The 21393-nt window shown below is 45.3% G+C and overlaps 1 protein-coding gene across 1 annotated transcript; it reads right to left on the bottom strand.

The window, feature by feature from the left end:
• Positions 1-303: 303 nt before the first annotated feature.
• Positions 304-21255, bottom strand: LOC131204119 (guanylate-binding protein 1-like). The gene is made up of 12 exons (XM_058195006.1): positions 20990-21255; positions 19354-19547; positions 16881-17008; positions 15871-15980; positions 14018-14214; positions 10436-10678; positions 6273-6553; positions 4901-5113; positions 4635-4737; positions 4189-4382; positions 1399-1581; positions 304-589 (listed from the first exon to the last, which is right to left on the bottom strand). Exons 2-12 carry the CDS (start codon positions 19529-19531, stop codon positions 479-481), a joined length of 1941 nt encoding a protein of 646 aa, XP_058050989.1. The 5' UTR covers positions 19532-19547; positions 20990-21255; the 3' UTR covers positions 304-478.
• Between the last annotated feature and the right edge of the window lie 138 nt (positions 21256-21393).

The raw sequence follows: 21393 nt of genomic DNA on the forward strand, positions 1-21393 counted from the left end.
TTGTTTATATACATATCTATATATAATATATATATATATGATTACAATGATGATGATGTTTGTATGTTCACACTATGGACACCTAGAGAATGCGCTGTTCAACATAGAAATGGAATGTATGGTGTGATATAAAACAATTAAAAATATTTCTATTTTTATTTTTTTTAAATAAAGCATTCTTTGTTCAGGCCCCTATCTCTGTCCATGATTTGCTATCTTACAGAGTATCCCTTGTCCTTGTGTGTTTGGGCTCCTAGACAGCCCCCGCCCCCACTTATCTATGGGGCAGGATGTTCCCGAGAACTGTCTCCAAGGATGTGCCTAGCTCTGAAGCAAATTACAGACGCGAGAAACCAGATAGAAAAGGATTACAATTCCCTTATAGAATGAATTCCGAACAAATGATTCCCAACCATAGCAAAATAGTACAAGCAACCTCTTTAATAGAAGCAAAGAGCAATAGTTAGATTGATTTGTGTCAATATATCCTTTCAGTCCAATCAAAATGTTGTCCAGTTGCCTGGTGACCATACTCCTCCTCCTCCTCCTCCTCCTCCTCCTCCTCACTTCCGCCAGGTGTGAGAAAGACCTTGGTTCACAAGAGAAAGTATTTTATTATGGCTACAAAACCCCAGCTATCTCCAATCCCCCTCCCATTCCTCAACTCCAGCGTGGCAGCGCTGAAGCTCCAAGAGGGCTTCAGCCAGGCCAGCTTCAGAATTGACACATACTCAGTTCCAGCAAACGTTCTTTGTATGTTTTAAGACTCCTGTCCCTTAATCCTCTTTGTTGCTCTTCTCTGCACTCTTTCTAGAATCTCAACACCTTTTTTACATCATGGCGACCGAAACTGGATGCATCATTCCAAGTGTGGCCTTACCAGGGGCTTTATAAAGTGGTATTAACACGTCACACGATCTTGATTCGATCAAGATCGTAGGAGGAGCTTAACATGAAGCCTGAATTCAACTTAGGACACCCCAGGAAGCCTTTCATGAAGCTCTGAAATCAAATCTCAAGCTTCTTAAAAGAAATCCCTAAGGTCGAGAATGATTTTGCACGCCATGAATTTAAATCTACGGAATGAATCTAAAATAACTGTAGCATGAACGCAGCCGGGTCCTTTCTAGGAAGTAAGAGGCACTTCCTGGGAGAGAAATTTCACTTGACGTAAGAATATCTGGATTTAGAAAATCGATTTAGAAAATACTAATTTTGGTCCTAATTATCTTGTTTCTCTCTTCCAGCTCACTTTGAGTTTCTCAGTTCTTTTTTTTTTTTTTAAACCCTGACTCCTGAAAGGTTATACAACTCTTAAAGCGGGGACATCTTTTTTTAAAAAAAAAATCCATATGCGGAAGTTCTGGATTAGAAAGGCTTAATCGATTTTAAAAATACCGCAACAAATTTGTCCAGAATTAGGGGCACTGCGTCAATGAAGGCATTTCCCAGGATTTGTAGAGCTGTGGTGATCCAATTTGGTTGTTCCACGGCTTCCTTTTCGGTTTTGAGCTGCTGGATTTCCTTGCTCAGCTGGTTCGCTTCCTTCAAGAAACCCTCTTCCAATAAAGCCTTTTGCTCCTGCAGACAGAGCGAATGTCAACTGTTATTAGACTGAAAACAAACTGCGATGAGATTTGCAGGCCAGGTTAGGGCAGAGGGTGGGAGGTGAGAGGTGATTTTGTTATATTATACTAATTTATTTCATTCTTTTTTATTAGTTTTATTGTTTCAAATGAGTTTTAAATATATCCTGTAAGCCGCCTTGAGTTGCCATGTGCAAAGAGGCGGCAATATAAATTCAATAAATAAATAAAATGTCAGTGTTCCTCTGTTTTGTGTCCCACATGAAGCCCTTACCAAACAGAGAAACACTGACAACGACATCCCCTAAACTCCGCTGAAGATGTTACCTAGCCTGGTAATGAAATGGTCTACCCTGGTCTACCCAATGCGGAGAGGAAAGATCGGGCCAGCGTAGCTTCGTACCCAATGCAAAGAGGAAACATGCCAGCAGTTGGGGGAATGATGTCAAGCTGGCATGTTTCCAGTCGGCCACGGTCACCCAGTCGGCCATGCCCAGTGAGTGGCGCCAAGCTGACCACGCCCACCTGGTTGGCCTAACCCACTCAGGCAGCCATGCCTTTCCGCCCCCCCCCCCCCCCGAGGTCAACCACAGCTCCGATGCAGCCCTCAATGAAATTGAGTTTGATGCCCTTGCGTTATGGCACGTTTCTTGACTGCTGGGTTATTTTTATTGTTGATAGTTGGTCTCTAAAAGGCAGAAGCTATCCACCGCTTCAATATCTTCACCGTCAATGCAAGTAGTCCTCGACTTACGATCATGATTGAGCTCAACAATTCCGTTGCTAAGCGAGACATTAGTTCAGTGAGTTTTGCCCAGTTTTATGACCTTACTTGCCTCTGTTGTTAAGAGTTAAATCACTGCAGTTGTTAAGCTAATAAAGTGGTCGTTGAGTGAACCTGGATCCCCCGTTGACTTTGGTTGACAGAAGGTGGCAAAAGGGGATTGCATGACCCCAGGATACCCCAGGATTCTGCAAGTGTCACCAATTATGAGCCAGTTGCCAAGTGCCCAAATTTTGATCACCGAATATCTGCAGCTTTGGTGTAGAAGACAAGGGTTCGTTCTCTGAGCTTGTGGGTTGGTTTCCAAACATTTCGTTACCAGGCTAAGTAACATCTTCAGTGGAGTTTAGGGGATGTCAGTGTCTGTGTTTCTCTATTTTGTGTCCCAAAACAGAGGAAGACTGACAATGACATCCCCTAGGTTTAGGTTTATTCAAATTTGTATACCGCCCTATCTCCCTAGGGACTCAGGGCGGTTCACAGGCAGATAAAATACATATAAATACAAGATAAAAATGTCGGTTAAAAAACTTATTAAATATAGCCCGATAATTAAAACAATATATATAATAAAACCCATTTAAAATCTAAACTTTAAAAAAACCTAGTCCAGCCCTGCGCAGACAAATAGATGTGTTTTAAGCTCGCGGTGGAAGGTTCGGAGGTCCGGAAGTTGATGAAGTCCTGGGGGGAGTTCGTTCCAGAGGGTGGGAGCCCCCACAGAGAAGGCCCTTCCCCTGGGTGTCGCCAGACGGCACTGCCTAGCCGATGGCACCCTGAGGAGTCCCTCTCTGTGAGAGCGCACGGGTCGGTGAGAGGTATTCGGTAGCAGCAGGCGGTCCCGTAGATAGCCCGGCCCTATGCCATGGAGCGCTTTAAAGATAGTTACCAGCACCTTGAAGCGCACCCGGAAAGCCACAGGCAGCCAGTGCAGTCTGCGCAGGAGAGGTGTCACGTGGGTGCCACGAGGGGCTCCCTCTATCACCCGCGCAGCCGCATTCTGAACTAACTGCAGCCTCCGGATGCCCTTCAAGGGGAGCCCCATGTAGAGAGCATTGCAGTAATCCAGACAAGACGTCACGAGGGCGTGAGTGACCGTGCATAGGGCATCCCGGTCTAGAAAGGGGCGCAACTGGCGAACCAGGCGAACCTGGTAAAAAGCTCTCCTGGAGATGGCCGTCAAATGGTCTTCCAAAGACAGCCGAACTCCACTGAAGAGGTTACCTAGCCTGATAACAAGATGTTCAGAAACAGACCCACAATCTCAGAGAACGAACCTCCACCCTCAGGATTGTAAGTGTGAAAAACAGTCGAAAGTCACTTTTTGCAGTGTCGTCGTCATTTAAATGGCCACTAAAAGAACTGTTGTAAGCCAAGGACCAGTTGCTACACCTATTTTCATTAGATTGGCCCCCTCTATATTTAATCACAGTTCCTTATTTTCACCCTGTTCCTTCACTTTCTTTACTACTTGTGTAACTCTGCAAGTGCTAGGAACTGTGGTGACTAGTTTTGTTCTTCCTTGCTGTTTCACAGCACCTCCTCCTGAGCATTAGAAAGCTTTCGGATGCTCCTTCTTCCACTGATTGTACAATTTGCTTTCTTTACACAGTCCCACTGACTATAAAACTTACCTGTGCAAATAAATGTCTTGCAACGTTATCAAAATGACATTAAATGGAGAGGATGGTGACAAAAATAAAGAAAGAAGCACTTGTGGTATATGGTCTAAATCCACTGCTTTCCAGTTTTGAAAATCTGAATATTTATTAATACCTGCCTAATTAAAACAAACCATTGCCAAGATAATAGTGGTACCTTGAGTTTGCTTTGGGTCATCTTTTCATTCTCTTCTATTATCTGTTTCCTTTCTTCCTCCATCTTTTCCTTTAGCTTCTGAAAGTTCATCTCATAAGTCTGTTTCTGGTCCTCCAACTTCTGTTGGAGCATTTCTTTTTCCTGTTTCTGGATCTCTTTTTCTAGTTTTTCGGCTTTGGCCTTCATTTGTCCATCTAAAGCAGGGGGAAAAAAGGATAAAGACCTGCAGGTGGTGTGCAAGGTGGCTAGATTTGTTAGTGTACAAATAATGTGATAAGTAAATAGATTTGGCATATAGGCAGCCCTTGCTCAACTGTAGTAATTGGGACCGGAATAAGCCACAACATCACATGACTGGGATGCTTAACGATGGCAGTGCCGGGATCACATCGTTAACTGTGATGTCACAGTCCCAGCATCACCTGATGGCTTGTTCACACCTTTACCTGCTATTTCTTTGTCCTTCTCTTGAAGGCTCACGTCGCTTTGAAGGATGGTTTTGCCGATGTTCTCCTTGCTCTGGAGGAATTCTTTCAGGATCTTCCCTGCCTGATTGAAGGGGGGGGGGGAGAAAAAGAGTGCTATAGAATTGCCAGCAATGAGAAGAAACCTTTGCCATAGTAAACCACCGAACAATCTCCCTGCAGGATGTCACATCTCTCAAGTGGGCGACAAAATGAGAATTAATTCAGCAACCCTCGTCATTTTGTACCATTATTCCTTTCTTAGGGGTCTGCAAGAATTGTTTCTCCGTTGTTTGGAGGTCATTTAGAAATTCCTGGTGGCCACCAGGTCGGGAGTAGCTTCCGTTCTTGATGTTGGTCTCCAGGTTCTCAGAGAGCGAGCTCAATAAAGCTGAACAGATTTCAGAAGATTTCAGCTCATTTTTGCAGCAGTACGCTTCCTTTTTGCTCTCCAGAGTTTTCTGTTAGGAATAAAACATAACATATATTCTACGTACCCATTCTTGTACAGAAGATACTGGAGGCCAAGATACCAGATCCCAAGGACCCGTAAGCCTTAAATACTATCTATGAATGGAGGACCTATGGAAAGCTACAAAGAACCAACACAGGATAGTTGGATCTGACAACTGGGCCTGGAGAAAGTTGAGCAGGATGGAAATCTATATATATAAAAGCGAAAACCACTCAAGCCATAATCACGAAATCTCCAGAATTGTAAAGCCTACAAACTTGAAATTTGCCATGTATGTTTCTCTTGGCTTTTAAGTGCTCACTAAGAAAGGATTTTTCGAAATGACCATCAGAGCATTAGTATTTCCTATATTATGATTAACATGCTCTGATGCTATGGAGTTCTACTCCCACTCCCCACTTGAAAAGAAATCCGTTCCAAATGCAAAACACAAGCAGAGGAGAGGAGTTTCACTTTCAGTTTTACTTTCACAGCAGGAAGCAGCTTTAATAAAAGAACAATTGAGGTAAGCCAAGCCCAGCCTGTCTCCATTCTTGCTCACACACAGCAAATACTGTTTGAGTTTCCAAATACCCCTCAACTGTCACACACTGACAGGATGCTAGCCAGATGAATGTCGATGGATGCTGCAGGCTGGGACATTCTACTCCCCCTCCACCTCTGTTCCAACTGCCAGTTGCATTATATTAACACACTCTGATGCTACGGAGTTACACATTCTACATTAAGTTTCAGGCTGTGTCAATTTATCAAGCCCGAGCACATAGTTTCGTACTGAAGCACGGGCGTCCAGCTAGTCTTGAATAAACTGCACACGGATCCAACAAGAGCCCGAGACACTCTGAACAAATGGGTCTATCCACTGGCTTCTGCCCTTTGCGATTGTGGTGACATGCCAACAACAACATATATGTATACCTGCCCTTTGTGTCCCAATCAATGCACATTTCAGAACCTCAGGGCAGCGCAGCAGACCACAATGTTGCTAGTTTCTGGGCCAGAGCTATTTAACTTGCACATATTTTAATCTTGTATCTTGTATTTTAAATTTTATGTGGAATAATATGCCTTATTTTATTTGTGTTGCTTCCTGACACGAATAAACAAACACTGTCTATGAAGGTTGGTATCTTATGATTACCTACCATGAATTCCTGCTGAAACTGACGTGTATCATCCTTAAAGGCACGAGCCATGAACTTCTCAAGGGCTTGCTCCTCACATTTTTTGTGTACGTCCAGAAGTTCCTGGAGAGTCTCAGTGGGTAGCTCCAAGCTTTGCTCCATCAGTTGTGCATAGCGAGCAACAGCTTCCTGCACGGCTACCCTGTTCTCAATCTCAGCCAATGCCAAGACTGTGTTCTCCAGGCAGGGAACGTTCCCACTGGAGATAGTATCCACATAGGTCTCGACCAACTTTGCCAACACTGCATAGAGAAAAATAATACAGATTGTTGGACAATCAGCCAGACATATTCAGTATCTCTGCTCATTGTGGAGCAGACTCAAGAATTTAAGGCATTTCACCACAACATGCTTGCCAATCATCTACAGAGCTTCTCAGTCATCCAGGTCATGGTTGTCCCCAAGGTGCTTTTTCGAAAGGCAAGTGGATTTTCTTGGTTTTTCCTTGAAGATGTTTTGCTTCACGTTCAAGAAGCTTCTTCTGTTCACTGAACTAAACTGAACTTTTGCAACTGAAAAAGTATAAATGATCAGATGACGGCAAGGAATATAAATCCTTCCATTCTCCACTATTCGGTTAGAACTGAAGAAGCTTCTTGGATGAGAAACAAAACATCTTCAAGGAAAAACCAAGGAAGTTCAGTTGAAAAAGTTCCTTTGGGACATGCTTGCCATGGATGGTCACTGCCGTATGATCCCAGCCTGCGTGGCTTTCTGGAAGACTCTTTCAAGAAAATGAGGTATAACACATGCAGCTCTTCCAGCTGACCCTGGCTTATAATAACAACACCCCAGACTTAACATCATTGATAAGAAAGACAAACAAGTCTGAATAGTGGATGAGGCAATACCTGAAAACAGCAGAAGAGAAGAGAAAGAACTGGAGAAGATAACAAAATACAAAGTCCAAGACTGCGTTCTCCAGGCAGGGAACGTTCCCACTGGAGATAGTATCCACATAGGCCTTGGCTAACTTTGCCAACACTGCATAGACAAACATAACAAGATTGTTGGAGCATCAGCTGCATATACGGGTGTAGACAGTCTAGACTTACAACCACAACTGAGCGCAAAATTTCTGTTGCTAAGCAAGATGCTGGTTAGGTGAGTTTTAAGCCATTTTAACGATCTGTCTTGCCATAGTTGCTAAGTGAATCACTGGAGTTGTGAAGTTAATAGCACAGCTGCTAAGTATGGTATCCTGCTGCGCCGGTTGGGGGGATTGGGAGTGGGAGGCACCGTGTATCGGTGGTTCTCCTCCTATCTCTCCGACCGGTCGCAGACGGTGTTGACAGGGGGGCAGAGGTCGACCGCGAGGGACCTCACTTGTGGGGTGCCGCAGGGGTCGATTCTCTCGCCCCTTCTGTTCAACATCTATATGAAGCCGTTGGGTGAGATCATCAGTGGCTTTGGGGTGAGATACCAGCTGTACGCTGATGACACCCAGCTGTACTTCTCCACCCCAGGCCACCCCAATGAAGTTGTTGAAGTGCTGTCCCGGTGTGTGGAAGCCGTACGGGTCTGGATGGGGAGAAACAGGCTCAAGCTTAATCCCTCCAAGACGGAGTAGCTGTGGATGCGGCACCCGATTCAGTCAGCTGCAGCCGCGGCTGACTGTTGGAGGCAGTTATTGGCCCCAAAGGATAGGGTGCGCAACTTAGGTGTCCTCCTGGATGAGCGGCTGTCGTTTGAAGATCATTTGACGGCCGTCTCCAGGGGGCCTTCCACCAGGTTCGCCTGGTTCGGCAGTTCGCCCCTTCCTTGATCGGGATGCCTTGTGCACGGTCACTCATCGCTCGTTACCTCTCGCTTGGATTATTGTAATGCTCTCTACATGGGGCTCCCTTGAAGTGCACTCGGAGGCTTCAGTTAGTCAGAATGCAGCTGCGCGGGTGATAGAGGAGCTACGCGTAGTTCCCATATAACACCGCTCCTCGCAGACTGCACTGGCTGCCTGTGGCCTTCGAGTGCACTTTAAGGTGCTGGTTACGACCTTTAAAGCGCTCCATGGCTTAGGGCCTGGGTACTTACGGGACCGCCTGCTGTTACCACATGCCTCCCACCGACCCGTGCGCTCTCACAGAGGGACTTCTCAGTGCCGTCCGCCAAGCAATGTCGGCTGGCGGCCCCAGGAAGGTCCTTCTCTGTGGGGCTCCACACTCTGGAGCGAACTTCCCGGGTTTCGCCAAATACCTGACCTTGGACATTCCGTCGCGAACTGAAGACACATCTTTTATTCGCGGGGCTGTCTTAAATTGTATTTTATCAAATTTTAAAATTCTTATTAACTAATTTTAAATGGGGTTTTTAGCTCACTGTATATTTTAATTTTCAGGCCAATTTTAAAATAAGTTTTTTAATTGCATTTTAAATTATATATTGTACTGTTTGTTTTATTTTTGCCTGTACACCGCCCTGAGTCCTTCGGGAGAAGGGCGGTATAGAAATCAAATAAATAAATAATAATAAATAAATAAATAAGTGAATCTGGCTTCCCCATTGTCTTTTTTTTAATTTTAATTTTAATTTTTATTTTTGCATTTATATCCCGCCCTTCTCCGAAGACTCAGGGCGGCTTACACTATGTTAGCAATAGTCTTCATCCTATTTGTATATTTATATACAAAGTCAACTTATTGCCCCCCCAACAATCTGGGTCCTCATTTTACCTACCTTATAAAGGATGGAAGGCTGAGTCAACCTTGGGCCTGGTGGGACTTGAACCTGCAGTAATTGCAAGCAGCTGTGTTAATAACAGACTGCATTAGTCTGTTGAGCCACCAAAGGCCCTTGTTAGAAGGTCACAAAAGGGGATCACATGACCCTGAGACACTGCAACCGTCATAAATATGAGCCAGTTGCCAAGCTTTTGAATTTTGACCGCAAGACATGGGGATGCCGCAATGGTTGTTAAGTGTGAAAAATGGTCATAGGTTACTTTTTTTCAGTGCCATTGTAACTTCAAACAGTCACTAAACGAATTGTAGAAATTGAGAGGTACTTTTATTATTATTATCATAAGTCAGGGACAGCTGGAAGATTTGAACTCCTTATCCCTCATTCTCTTGAATGTAGCCTCCTCCAGAAAGCCACCCAGGTTGGGAAAATATGGCAGCCGCCATCCATCCAGATTGGAAAGCCACTTGCGGCACAATGCCTTAGATCAGGTACGTCACGTGCAGGCCACGCCCATCCCAGCTCTGCGAATGGACAAAAGGTCACAAAAGGTCACGTGACAGCAAGACGACGCAGCGAGTTCGACCACCCGTGCCTTAGATTCTTGAGTCTGGTCCATACTCAACAAAGGCTGTGGTCACATGATCAAAATTCAGGTGCTTGGCAACTAGTCTGCATTTATGATGGTTGCAGTATCCCGGGCATTGATGGGATTGAAAAATTTCAGCAACCGGGCAGCGAACTGGGTGAGTGTAGCCATGGGGGTGTGGCCTACTTGGCCTCCTGCACCGTGGTGTGTGTGTGTGTGTGTTTTTGCCCTCCCCAGGCTCCGGAGGTTTTTCCTCGATCTTCAGGAGGGGAAAAAACGGCCTACCCCAGGCTCCGGAGGCCTTCCAGAGGCTGGAAATGTGCCCATTTCTGGACTTCCAGTAAGCCCGTTTTTCACCCTCCCCAGGCTCCCGAGGCTTTCCTCGAGTCTCCAGGAGGGCCAAAATGTTTCTGGACTTCCGGTAGGCCCGTTTTTCACCCACCCAGAGTCTCCATGCGCGCCCTGAACTTACCTGGCATCCAAAACGGGCTGCATAGAGACTCCGGGGAGGGGAGGGGAGGGGTGGGGTGAGCCAGATCTTGGAACAACCAGATTAAAATTAACATCTGGTTTGCCTAAAGTGGTCCGAACTGGCTGAATCCCACCCCTGGTCCCGGGGTCATGTGATCTTTTTTTGCTATGCTCTGACAAAGCAAAGTCAATGGGGAAACCAGATTCACTTAACAAGTGTGTTACTAAACAACTGCAGCAATTCACTTAAGAACTGTGACTAGAAAGATTGTACCATTGGGCAAACCTCACTTAACAACTGTCTTGCTTAGCAACAGAAATTCTGGGCTCAGTTACAGTCGTACGTTTGAGGAGTACCTGTAGTAATAGTAGAACTAGAGGCACTTACAGTTGCCCGTGACAACATGCCCGCCTGGAAGAGTCTTCTCTCGAGAAGTCCAATAGACAAAACGACAGAACATCTTCGCTTGTTCCACAAAGTCAGGGTCCAGCTCACATTCCTTCATCTGCTCTAGGTAAGGTAACTTCTTCCTTGTAGTAGGGCAATCAAAGACGAAACACTTCCGGGTGGGGAAGAACAGTCGGATGCATTTGCGTGGCAGATTGAATATCTGATCCTTTTGGGTGCTCCCTAGAAAGCAACATGTCCATCGTGAAGACGAGTCTGTATTGCATCTGCTAGCGGACATTTCATTGGAGAAGGCGGGACTAGAACTCACAGTCTCCTAGAGATTGGCTCAAGCCACCCAACCAACTTTCAAGGCTAAGGTGGGACTAGAACTCACCATCCCCTGGTAATTGGCCCAAAGTCACCCAGCCAGCTCTCATGTCTAAGATGGGACTAGAATTCACACTCTCCCGGTGAATGTCCGAGTCACCCAGCCAGCTTTCATGGCTAAAGTGAGATTAGAATTCACCATCTCCTGGTAATTGGCCCAAAGTCACCCAGCCAGCTCTCATGTCTAAGATGGGACTAGAATTCACACTCTCCCGATGAATGTCCGAGTCACCCAGCCAGCTTTATTTATTTATTTTTTTAATTTATTTTATTTTATTTGATTTTTATACCGCCCTTCTCCCGAAGGACTCAGGGCGGTGTACAGGCAAGATAAAACCAGCAATACAAATATACAAGTTAAAATATCATTTAAAAAACTTATTTAAAATTAGCCTGAAATTAAATTACCATAAACTAAAAACCCCGTTTAAAAAATTAATAAAATTTCCCATTTAAAAATCCAATTTAGGCCAGCCCCGCGCGAATAAAGAGATGTGTCTTTAGTTCGCGACGGAATGTCCGAAGGTCAGGTATTTGACGTAGACCTGGGGGAAGCTCGTTCCAGGGTGTGGGAGCCCCACAGAAGGCCCTTCCTGGGGCCGCCAGCCGACATTGTTTGGCGGACGGCACCCTGAGAAGTCCCTCTCTATGGGAGGCGTGCGGGTCGGTGGGAGGCATGTGGTAACAGCAGGCGGTCCCGTAAGTACCCAGGTCCTAAGCCATGGGCGCTTTAAAGGTCGTAACCAACACCTTAAAGTGCACTCGGAAGGCCACAGGCAGCCAGTGCAGTCTGCGCGGGAGGCGGTGTTACATGGGAGCTACGAGTAGCTCCTCTATCACCAGCAGCTGCATTCTGGACTAACTGGAGCCTCCGAGTGCACTTCAAGGGAGCCCCATGTAGAGAGCATTACAGTAATCCAAGCGAGAGGTAGCAGGCGCATGAGTGACTGTGCATAAGGCATCTCGATCAAGGAAGGCGCAACTGCGAACCAGGCGAACCTGGTGGAAGGCCCTCCTGGAGACGGCCGTCAGATGATCTTCAAGCGACAGCCGATCATCCAGGAGGACACCTAAGTTGCGCACCCTATCCTTTGGGGCCAATAATTCGCCTCCAACAGCCAGCTGCGGTGCAGCTGACTGAATCGGGATGCCGGCATCCACAGCCACTCCGTCTTGGAGGATTAAGCTTGAGCCTGTTTCTCCCCATCCAGACCCGTACAGCTTCCAAACACCGGGACAGCACTTCAACAACTTCATTGGGGTGGCCGGGGTGGAAAAGTACAGCTGGGTATCATCAGCGTACTGCTGGTATCTCACCCGAAACCACTGATGATCTCACCCAGCGGCTTCATGTAGATGTTGAACAGCAGGCGAGAGAATCGACCCTGAGGGACCCCACAAGTGAGGCCCCTCGCGGTCGACCTCTGCCCCCTGTCAACACCGTCTGCGACCGGTCGGAGAGATAGGAGGAGAACCACCGATATCGGTGCCTCCACTCCCAATCCCCCAACCGGTGCAGCAGGATACCATGGTCGATGGTATCGAGCGCGCTGAGAGGTCTAATAGGACCAGGGCAGAGGAATAACCCCTGTCCCTAGCCCTCCAGAGATCATCTACCAATGCGACCAAAGCTGTCTCCGTGCTGTATCCGGGTCGGAAGCGGACTGGAGCAGGTCTAGATAGACGTCTTCATCCAGGTATTGCGGTAGCTGTCGCGCCACGGCACTCTCTACAACCTTCGCAACAAAGCGAAGGTTGGAGACTGGACGATAATTACCTAAAATAGCTGGGTCCAGGGAGGGCTTCTTAAGGAGGGGTCTCACCACCGCCTCTTTCAAGGCGGCAGGAAAACCCTTCCAACAAAGCGTTGATAATCCTCTGGAGCCAGCCTCGTGTCACCGCCTGAGTGGCCAGTACCAGCCAGGAAGGACACGGGTCCAGTAAACATGTCGTGCCGTGCAGCCTCCCCAACAACCTGTCGACGCCCTCGGAGCCACAGGGTCAAACTCATCCCAAATGGGCTCAACAAGACGTGCCTCCTCTCCCTCGCTTGGATCATCCCAAATTCGGTCCAGACCGTCCCTCAGCTGAGCGATTTTATCGTATAGATAACCACTAAACTCCTCGGCTCGTCCCTGCAGAGGGTCATCCGCACCTCCTGATGTAGGAGAGGCGGGTCACCAAACAGGGCGGCCGGGCGGTTATCTGCCGACGCAATGAGGGTGGAGGCATAGAACGCCTTGCTTCCTCATTGCCACTAGGTAGGTCCTAGAATAGGATCTAACTAGTGTCCGATCAGCTTCGGAGCGACTGGACCTCCAGGTGCTCTCCAGGCGTCTTCTCCGGCGTTTCATCTCCCTCAGCCCCTCGGAGAACCAAGGGGCCGGACGAGACCTACGCCGGGTCAGAGGCCGCAAAGGCGCGACACGGTCCAAGGCCCCGGCCGCGGCCTGTTCCCAGGCCACGACCAGTTCCTCAGCCGTGCCGTGGGCCAGTTCCTCAGGGAATGGCCCAAGCTCCGTCAGGAACCTCTCGGGGTCCATCAGGCACCTGGGACGGAACCACCGTATAGGTTCCGTCTCCCTGCGGTGGTGAATGGTGGTTCGAAGGTCTAGGCGAAGGAGAAAATGATCCGACCATGACATTGGTTCCGTTACTAAATCATCTAACACCAGATCATTTAACCACTGTCCAGAGATATAAATCAGATCCAGTGTGCCTCCCCCCGTGTGCGTAGGGCCATCATTTACTCGAATCAGGTCCAAGGCTTTCATGGCTAAAGTGAGATTAGAATTCACCATCTCCTGGTAATTGGCCCAAAGTCGCCCAGCCAGCTCTCATGTCTAAGATGGGACTAGAATTCACACTCTCCCGGTGAATGTCCGAGTCACCCAGCCAGCTTTCATGGCTAAAGTGAGATTAGAATTCACCATCTCCTGGTAATTGGCCCAAAGTCGCCCAGCCAGCTTTCACGGCTAAGGCAGGACTAGAACTCACCATCTCCTAGTTTCTAGCCTGGTGACTTCAAAGAGAGAGATCACAGAGAAAAATTAAATTGGCTCAAGGCACTCTTTTCACTAATAACTGAGGACCGTTTTGTTTCTCCTTGAAGAAGGAATATTTAGGACCAGCAACCCCTATTCCTTATTTACAGGATTGCATCGATCTTCACACTGCATCTATCATCAGCACCTTTTTTTAATTCCAGAGCATGTTCCAGATACTCATCCTCCGTGATGGGTTGCCCATCCCGTTCCAGCTGCAGGGTGAAATCTCGCACCGACCAGACGAAAGTTGGGAAGAAGCGAACAAATTCAGAGGAGTCTTCTGTATCTCTAGGAATGGAGGAAGCCTTTGCCTTGACATGGTCAGACAGCTCCGTCACAAAACTGTTGGCCCAGTTTAGGAATCAATACATGTACATGAGCAGTGAGTAAAGAGGGTGGCGTGGAAGGGTAGAGAGAAGATCTGCTACCACGGCAATTGTCAAATAAATGAAACAACATTATAGCTCTCAAAATGAAAGTGAAATTATCCCTGTTGAAGAGCAATGGGGTTCTAATAACAGGCTTCACCTATTCGTTGCCTCAACCAGAGGCGGTATTCAGCCGGTTCTGACCAGTTCTCGCAAACTGGTAGCAGAAATTTTGAGTAGTTCAGAGAACCAGCAAATACCACCTCTGGCTGGCCCCGCCCCCAATCTATTCGCTGCCTCCCAAGTCTCACCTGATTGGGTCTCCGCTGATTGGCTTGGTCTTCTTTTGTTGCCCTGCACAGGAGAATGGAGCTGGAAAGGAAGTTAGTGGGGTGGGGAGGGAATGGATTTTGCAGTATCCTTCCCCTGCCACACCTGCCAAGCCACGCCCACCAAGCCACGCCCACAGAACCGGTAGTAAAAAAAATTGAATCCCACCACTGGCCTCAACCCATTTTCTGCATCTGCACAATATCCCAAATGTAACCAGTCAACATTCAATCTAACCAAGTTTAGCATGCTGGGAAAATGCAGTGGATGAATTTGGAAATTACGTAGACAAGGATGTTCCTGAAAGCTGCCTCACTCCAAATCTGATTGCATATCAGGGGAACTTCGGAGTTATATTTTTTAAAAAAAAACCATATATATATATATATATATATATATAATGCTTAAGCAACTCTAGAAGTAGGCAAAAGTTATTGAAGTTATTGTATTTGAGAGTGCCTGTATTAAGAGAAAGTAAAAGAAAATGATATAGCGGTTTAAAGAAAAACTCTGTATGTTAAAAAGGATGTTTATAAAAGAAAAAAATAATTATTCTATAAGGGTAGTTTGGACGGAGGGAGCTAAATACAATATTGTAGTTTAAAGCTTGTATGTTAAAGTTAAAGAATAAGATGTATTAGAAAGTTTTGACTTAAAAGGAAAAAAAAGTGTCATTTTTATTTTTAAAAAAGTTTAGTACCTTGAAGGAAAAAAGGAGGGTGAAAGGGGTGGGGAAAGATCCACCTCCCCTTATTTTAGGCCAAAGAATTTGAAAGAATATAATAAACTTTGTAAATAAACATGGTGTGAGTTTATAAAGATTACGAGATGCAAATAGAAATATACGCTATGTCCATAGCAAGGAAGATAAAACAGGAATGGTTAACTTGATTGCTTTATTTAAAGAGGAAAATCCAAATATCACTTCTGGGACTTATCCTTGTGAAGAAAAAAAAATGTAACTTTGATCTTAGTTTTGTTGATTAGAAAGATTGGGTGTTATAGAAATGGCTAGTTATATATTAAGGTGTAAAACCAAAAAGTTGAGGCTGGAGTGTGTTTGTCTTGTACTGAGCTAGGAAGAGCTGGAAGTTAATGCCCCCTTTTCCTGTTCCCTTTCCCTTATTTTCTTTTCTTCTCTTTTTTTTGTATTTTATATTTTATATAATAATTTAAAAAAACAGGGGTGGGGAACTATGGCCCTTTTATGACCTGTGGACTTTAACTCCCAGAATTCCTCAGCCAGCTATACTTCCCCACCACTGGCATAGAACAACAGAGCTATGCTTGAGAAGGATACTGAAGCTTGTCCAGGGCAGTCTGATCAATGGTCCCCACACTGTTGTAGACCAGGGTGCTGCTCAGCAACACGGCCAAAGCAAAGATCCAGGCATCATTTTGAGAATTGCCCTAAAAAAGAAAACGAAGAAGTTACGAACTCTTTCTGACTTCTTCTGAGTATATAGCAAAATAACAAAGAGTTGGAAATGAGGTTGTAGGTCTAGTCCAGCCCCCTGCTCAAGCAGGAAACCCTATACTATTTCAGACACATGGCTGTCCACTGTCTTCTTTAAAATCTCTAGTGTTGGAACACCCACCTGTTCGCTAGAAGGTAACTTCTTAGGAGAATGAGATAGCATTCATTCACCAGTCCATCATTCATTCATCTATACAGGGTGCTGGGAGTTGTAGTTCAGGGACAGTTAGAAGCCTTTAGATTTTATATTTGGATCTGGTAGAAGCATATTAGCCCTGACTCTTGATATTAATATTGAACTCTTCTTTCTGGAAAGTTATATTTACTGCAGATAGTCCTCAACTTATGATCAGAATTGGGACCAGAACTCCCATTGTCAAGCAAGGTGGTTTTTAAGTGAGTCTTACTCAGTGGTGGGATTCAAATAATTTAACAACCGGTTCTCTGCCCTAATGATTTCTTCCAACAACCAGTTCACCAAAACTGCTCAGAAAGTTAACAACCGGTTCTCCCGAAGTGGTGCGAACTGGCTGTATCCCCCTACTGGTCTTACCTACATTTACAACTTTTTTTTTTTTTTGCATTTGTTGTTAAGTGAATGACTGCACTTTGAAATCATCGTTTGGTCGTTGAAATAATCCAAAGCTTCCCCCGTTGACTTTGCATGTTGGAAGCCAGCTGGGAAGGTCACAAATGGCAATCGCACATGAACCAGGGATATTCCAACCATCCCTAAATACGTGCCGGTTCGCGGTTTGGATCATGTGACTGTTGTAAGTCGAGGACTACGTGCAATGGCATTCTTTTGTCGAAAGGAATATACAAATACTCACTTTTTCCACATCACCTAACCCCTCAGTATCCAGCAAGACCAGGGTTTGGTTAGGCCTGTCCGGATAGGGAATGCACCACATCCAAATTCCTTTCGTTTTGGCTTGCACTGTGGAGCCCAAAGGGAAACCTAGAAATAGAAAAAAATGTGATATGGTTTAGATCCCAAATGTAAGCCACGGTTAATAATAAGACACAGGTTTTCACCATCAGTTTTTCTGGTTGTCTTTATTTTCACTGTCTTTATTAACCCCTTGAAATAGGGAGTTATGCAAAGGTGCGGTTTTCCCCAATAAAAATGCTTATTATGTTGACAGAAGTTTAGTTTAGTTTAGCTACTTTATTGTCATTGCACCTCGTACAACAAAATTAAATGCTCTTTTCAGTGTACATTATAACTTTAAAGACAAAACACAAACACAAATCCTTCACATTCTATACAATTGAATTAAAAACCCCTGACATTGCATTCATATTGCACTGCACAGTAGAATTCAATATAATAATAATAACCTTTATTGTCGCTGCAACAATGTATGTACAATGAGATTGGTGCTGCCTAATCTCAGCCCTGGGATAGAAGCTGTTTTTTAGCCTATTTGTCCTTGTTTTTATTGCCCTGTACAGTCTGCCAAATGGTAATAGTTCAACAAAAAAAAAAAAGGGTGCCCAGGATTGTTGCAATATTAATCCATATGAACCCCTTTATGAAATTGCTTATGAAATTACTTATGTGCAAATATAAGCATGAGCAATCTTTGAGAAATTGCTTATGTGCAAAAGATCAGCATAGGTAAGTCTGGCTAATTTTTATCATGTAAGCAGAAATCTGTTTGATGCCAAGGTTGCAAAGATGTTTGCCTGTAAATGTATCAACACTTTTGTGATAGTCACAGGACATTCCTTCTCTGATAAGGCTCACTTCACAAAGCTTCAAAGAAGTTGCTCCTACACACAATTATATGAGATTTATTAGTATGTAGGGTTGGGATGTTACAAGATGAATTTATGTTTGTTACTGTGATTTTGCTACACAAGTTTCTTGATGTTTTAGAATGTGCCTTTGTTGCTATGTGATTTATGTATGCAAGCCTGCCTTTGATGTAGACGCCTTCTGATAAGAATCCTAATAAAAGGAGAGGCTAGAATTTTGTTCGATGCTCTCTCATCTTGAGAAAAACTGCGTGTTTGTCTCATTTCCCTCATAGAATTTTTTTTTTTATAGAATTTTTTATTGGCCAAGTGTGATTGGACACACAAGGAATTTGTCTTGGTGCATATGCTCTCAGTGTACATAAAAGAAAAGATACGTTCATCAAGGTACAACATTTACAACACAATTGATGGTCAATATATCAATATAAATCATAAGGATTGCCAGCAACAAGTTATAGTCATACAGTCATAAGTGGAAAGAGATTGGTGATGGGAACTATGAAACGATTAATAGTAGTGCAGATTCAGTAAATAGTCTGACAGTGTTGAGGGAATTATTTGTTTAGCAGAGTGATGGCCTTTGGGAAAAAACTGTGAGAAGCCCACCAAATGCTTGATGCTTCGACACAGGATGAGATGGATCTTTAAAAATGTTTTGAACTTTCTTAAGGCAGTGGGAGCTATAAAACTCTTCTGAAGAGGGAAGAGGGCAACCAATGATCCTCTGGGCAATGACATTAACTCTGCTGTCCTATCTGCCAACTGTACAATTAGCAAACCATACATAGGTGCAGTAAGTTAAGATACTCTTTATGGTACACCGGTAGAAGATCACCAGCAGTTTTTCATTCAGTTGTTGTTTCCTGAGAAGCCTCATGTAGTATATAATCTCTGCTGGACCCTTTTGACCAGTGCTGCAATGTGAGCGTCCCGGATCAGGTCCTCTTTTAGGATAAAACCCAGAAACTTAAAACTAGCCACTTGCTCCACTCGGTTTCCATAGATAACCAAGGGCTGGATGTCTGATCTATTCCTTCTAGAGTCCACTATAAGCTCCTTGGTCTTATTGGTGTTAAGGACCAAGTTATTGTCTCCACACCACGAAAGCCACCGGTCCATCTCATCTCGATAGGCAGACTCATTTCCCTCCCCCTCCCCCGGAGATGAGTCCCACCACCGTTGTATCATCTGCAAATTTAATAATAGTAAAGAAGATGAGTGGAGAATTGTACTTTCATACTTGCAAGATTCTGTCAAGACAGCTTTACAATACAGTAGATTCGCTGATTGGGTTTCCTGTCATGGTTTGTCCCATGAAGCCAATAAAAACTATGATAAAATTCTGCAAATTAACATTGATCCAAAGGGTTTCTTGTCACCAGATGATGATCATTCATAGTGAGAATTTGGGGAAAGTTAATAGTCCTGGACTCCACACCTGTCCATCGGACCAGAAAACCCCGGATTTGAGGATGTTCCTTTTCCCACCTAGGCTTTGCCCTGGATCATATTGCCCTAGTTCATCTCCGAGGTTCTCACCTGTAGTTTTGCCAGCCAGCTTGTTCATCAGGTAGGACTTGCCCGTACGGTAGAGTCCCACGATGGACACCACCACCACCGGCTTCTGGATTTCCGAGAGCAACCGAAGGGCCTCTGGAGAAGCACGGAGGCCATTTGGCCTGTTCTCAATCAGGCACACGGGAGCCTCCATCAGCATTCTGGAAAAGATACAGCTGCAAAGGAGATGGGGACAGCTGCAGGAACTTTTTTCCCAAAGAAGAACTATAAAAGCCCCTTTCCTCCCCCCAAGTTCCCGACGTCACGGTGACATCCGCCCATCCCAGGTCACTGAGCACAGGGGCTTTGTCATCCCAGATCCCTTCTCAAGATATCTTCCCCACCCAGATTCCAGAAGCCTGACTCTATACCTGACTCTATAGTCTCTATTATACTATTGACCTTACCCCATTCTTAAGAGGACTATAAGGGACGTGCATAAGAGCACAAAAGTGCCTATCGTTCACGGTGACATCCGCCCATCCCAGGTCACTGAGCACAGGGGCTTTGTCATCCCAGATCCCTTCTCAAGCTATCTTCCCCACCCAGATTCCAGAAGCCTGACTCTATACCTGACTCTATAGTCTCTATTATACTATTGACCTTACCCCATTCCTAAAAGGACTATAAGGGACCACAAAAGTGCCTACCGTTCCTGTCCTATTGTTTATTTTATTGATTTATTGATTTATTAGATTTTTATACTGCCCTTCTCCCGAAGGACTCAGGGCGGTGTACAGCCAATTTAAAAACAATAACAATATACAATTAAAACAAAGAATTAAAAAACATATTCTATAGTCGGCCAAAATTTAAAATAATTAAACTTAAAAACCCTTAAAATTCATATAAATTACAACCCCAGTTAAAAGTGATATTTAAAAATTTAAGCCAGTCCCGCTTGAATAAATAAATGCGTTTTCAGCTCGCGGCGGAAGGTCCGAAGGTCAGGCAATTGACACAAGCCAGGGGGGAGTTCATTCCAGAGGGTAGGAGAAGGATCTTCCCCTGGGGGCTGCCAGCCGACATTGCTTGGCGGACGGCACCCTATTGTTCTCTTCATTGTAATATTATATGCATACTTTTACTTATACTTTACTTATATATACTTTTTCTCTCATGATGAGTTATTTTATGTTGATGATTGTATATACTGTTGTGACAAAATAAAATAATAATTAAAAAAAAGGCACTCAGCTGAAGGGCAGCGGGTCTTCAGAACCAACCCACAGCCTCTGGTGACAAACCCATCAGAAGGTAATGATGAGCCAAAGATGGCCCACCTACCCTGCAGCTTCCCCAAAAGCATTTCTTCGCAGGAGCCCCCCAACCTCTCACCCACCCACCCCTGTCCGATGGTGATAAACCCTTCTGGACCCCCAACGGACCCTCCCAGCCTTCACTCCCCCTCCCCATCCGGGTTTCGGGGGGCGTCTCTGCTTCTCGGATCCCTCGCAACTGCTCGGTTAGAGCCAGCAAGGGGGACCCACCCAACCTACCCCCAAGTCCAGAAAGCTCCTGCAGCTACGGAAAAAGCCCGGAGGGGGAAGCTGGGGTGGGGGGGGAAGCTTCGCCCCCCTCCCCGGGTTTTCTATCCCCCCCCCCAACTTCACTTTACCGTCTTTGCAAAGGAAATCAATGGATCGCCCGCCGGCTCTCTTTGCAAGCCTGCAGCGATCTCTCTCTCTCCCCTTCTGCGCTCGCCTTGGTGGGAAGTTTTATAAAGCAGCAACCGAAACCAAAAGCAAAGGCTGGCGGTGGTCGGGCTCTTCGCTTCCCCGAAAGCGGCTGACTTCGCGGCAGGGGGAATTACGCATCTCTGAAGAGTTAAAGTCCCTCCCAGGATGGGCCACCGGACGGCTACAGGATGGAGACGTCTTGGCAACCCCGAGTCTGATTAAAAGTAAAAAAGTATTAAAAGTAAAAAAAAAAGTAAAAAAGATGCTGAGACTCTAGAAAAAGGCAGAGAAGAGCAACAAAGATGATTAAGGGACTGGAGGCTAAAACATATGAAGAACGGTT

Source organism: Ahaetulla prasina, chromosome 10 (assembly GCF_028640845.1).
Source record: "Ahaetulla prasina isolate Xishuangbanna chromosome 10, ASM2864084v1, whole genome shotgun sequence".
In the NCBI taxonomy this organism is placed as follows: Eukaryota; Metazoa; Chordata; class Lepidosauria; order Squamata; family Colubridae; genus Ahaetulla; species Ahaetulla prasina.

Excerpts from the sequence above, each read along its gene's own strand:
- LOC131204119 (XM_058195006.1), bottom strand. The coding sequence starts at position 19,531 with ATGCTGATGGAGGCTCCCGTGTGCCTGATTGAGAACAGGCCAAATGGC. Across the intron at positions 17,009-19,353 it reads GCTGGCTGGCAAAACTACAG|GTTTCCCTTTGGGCTCCACA; the intron begins GTGAGAACCTCG and ends TTCTATTTCTAG. Across the intron at positions 590-1,398 it reads TTCTGGACAAATTTGTTGCG|GTCTTTCTCACACCTGGCGG; the intron begins GTATTTTTAAAA and ends TTGTGAACCAAG.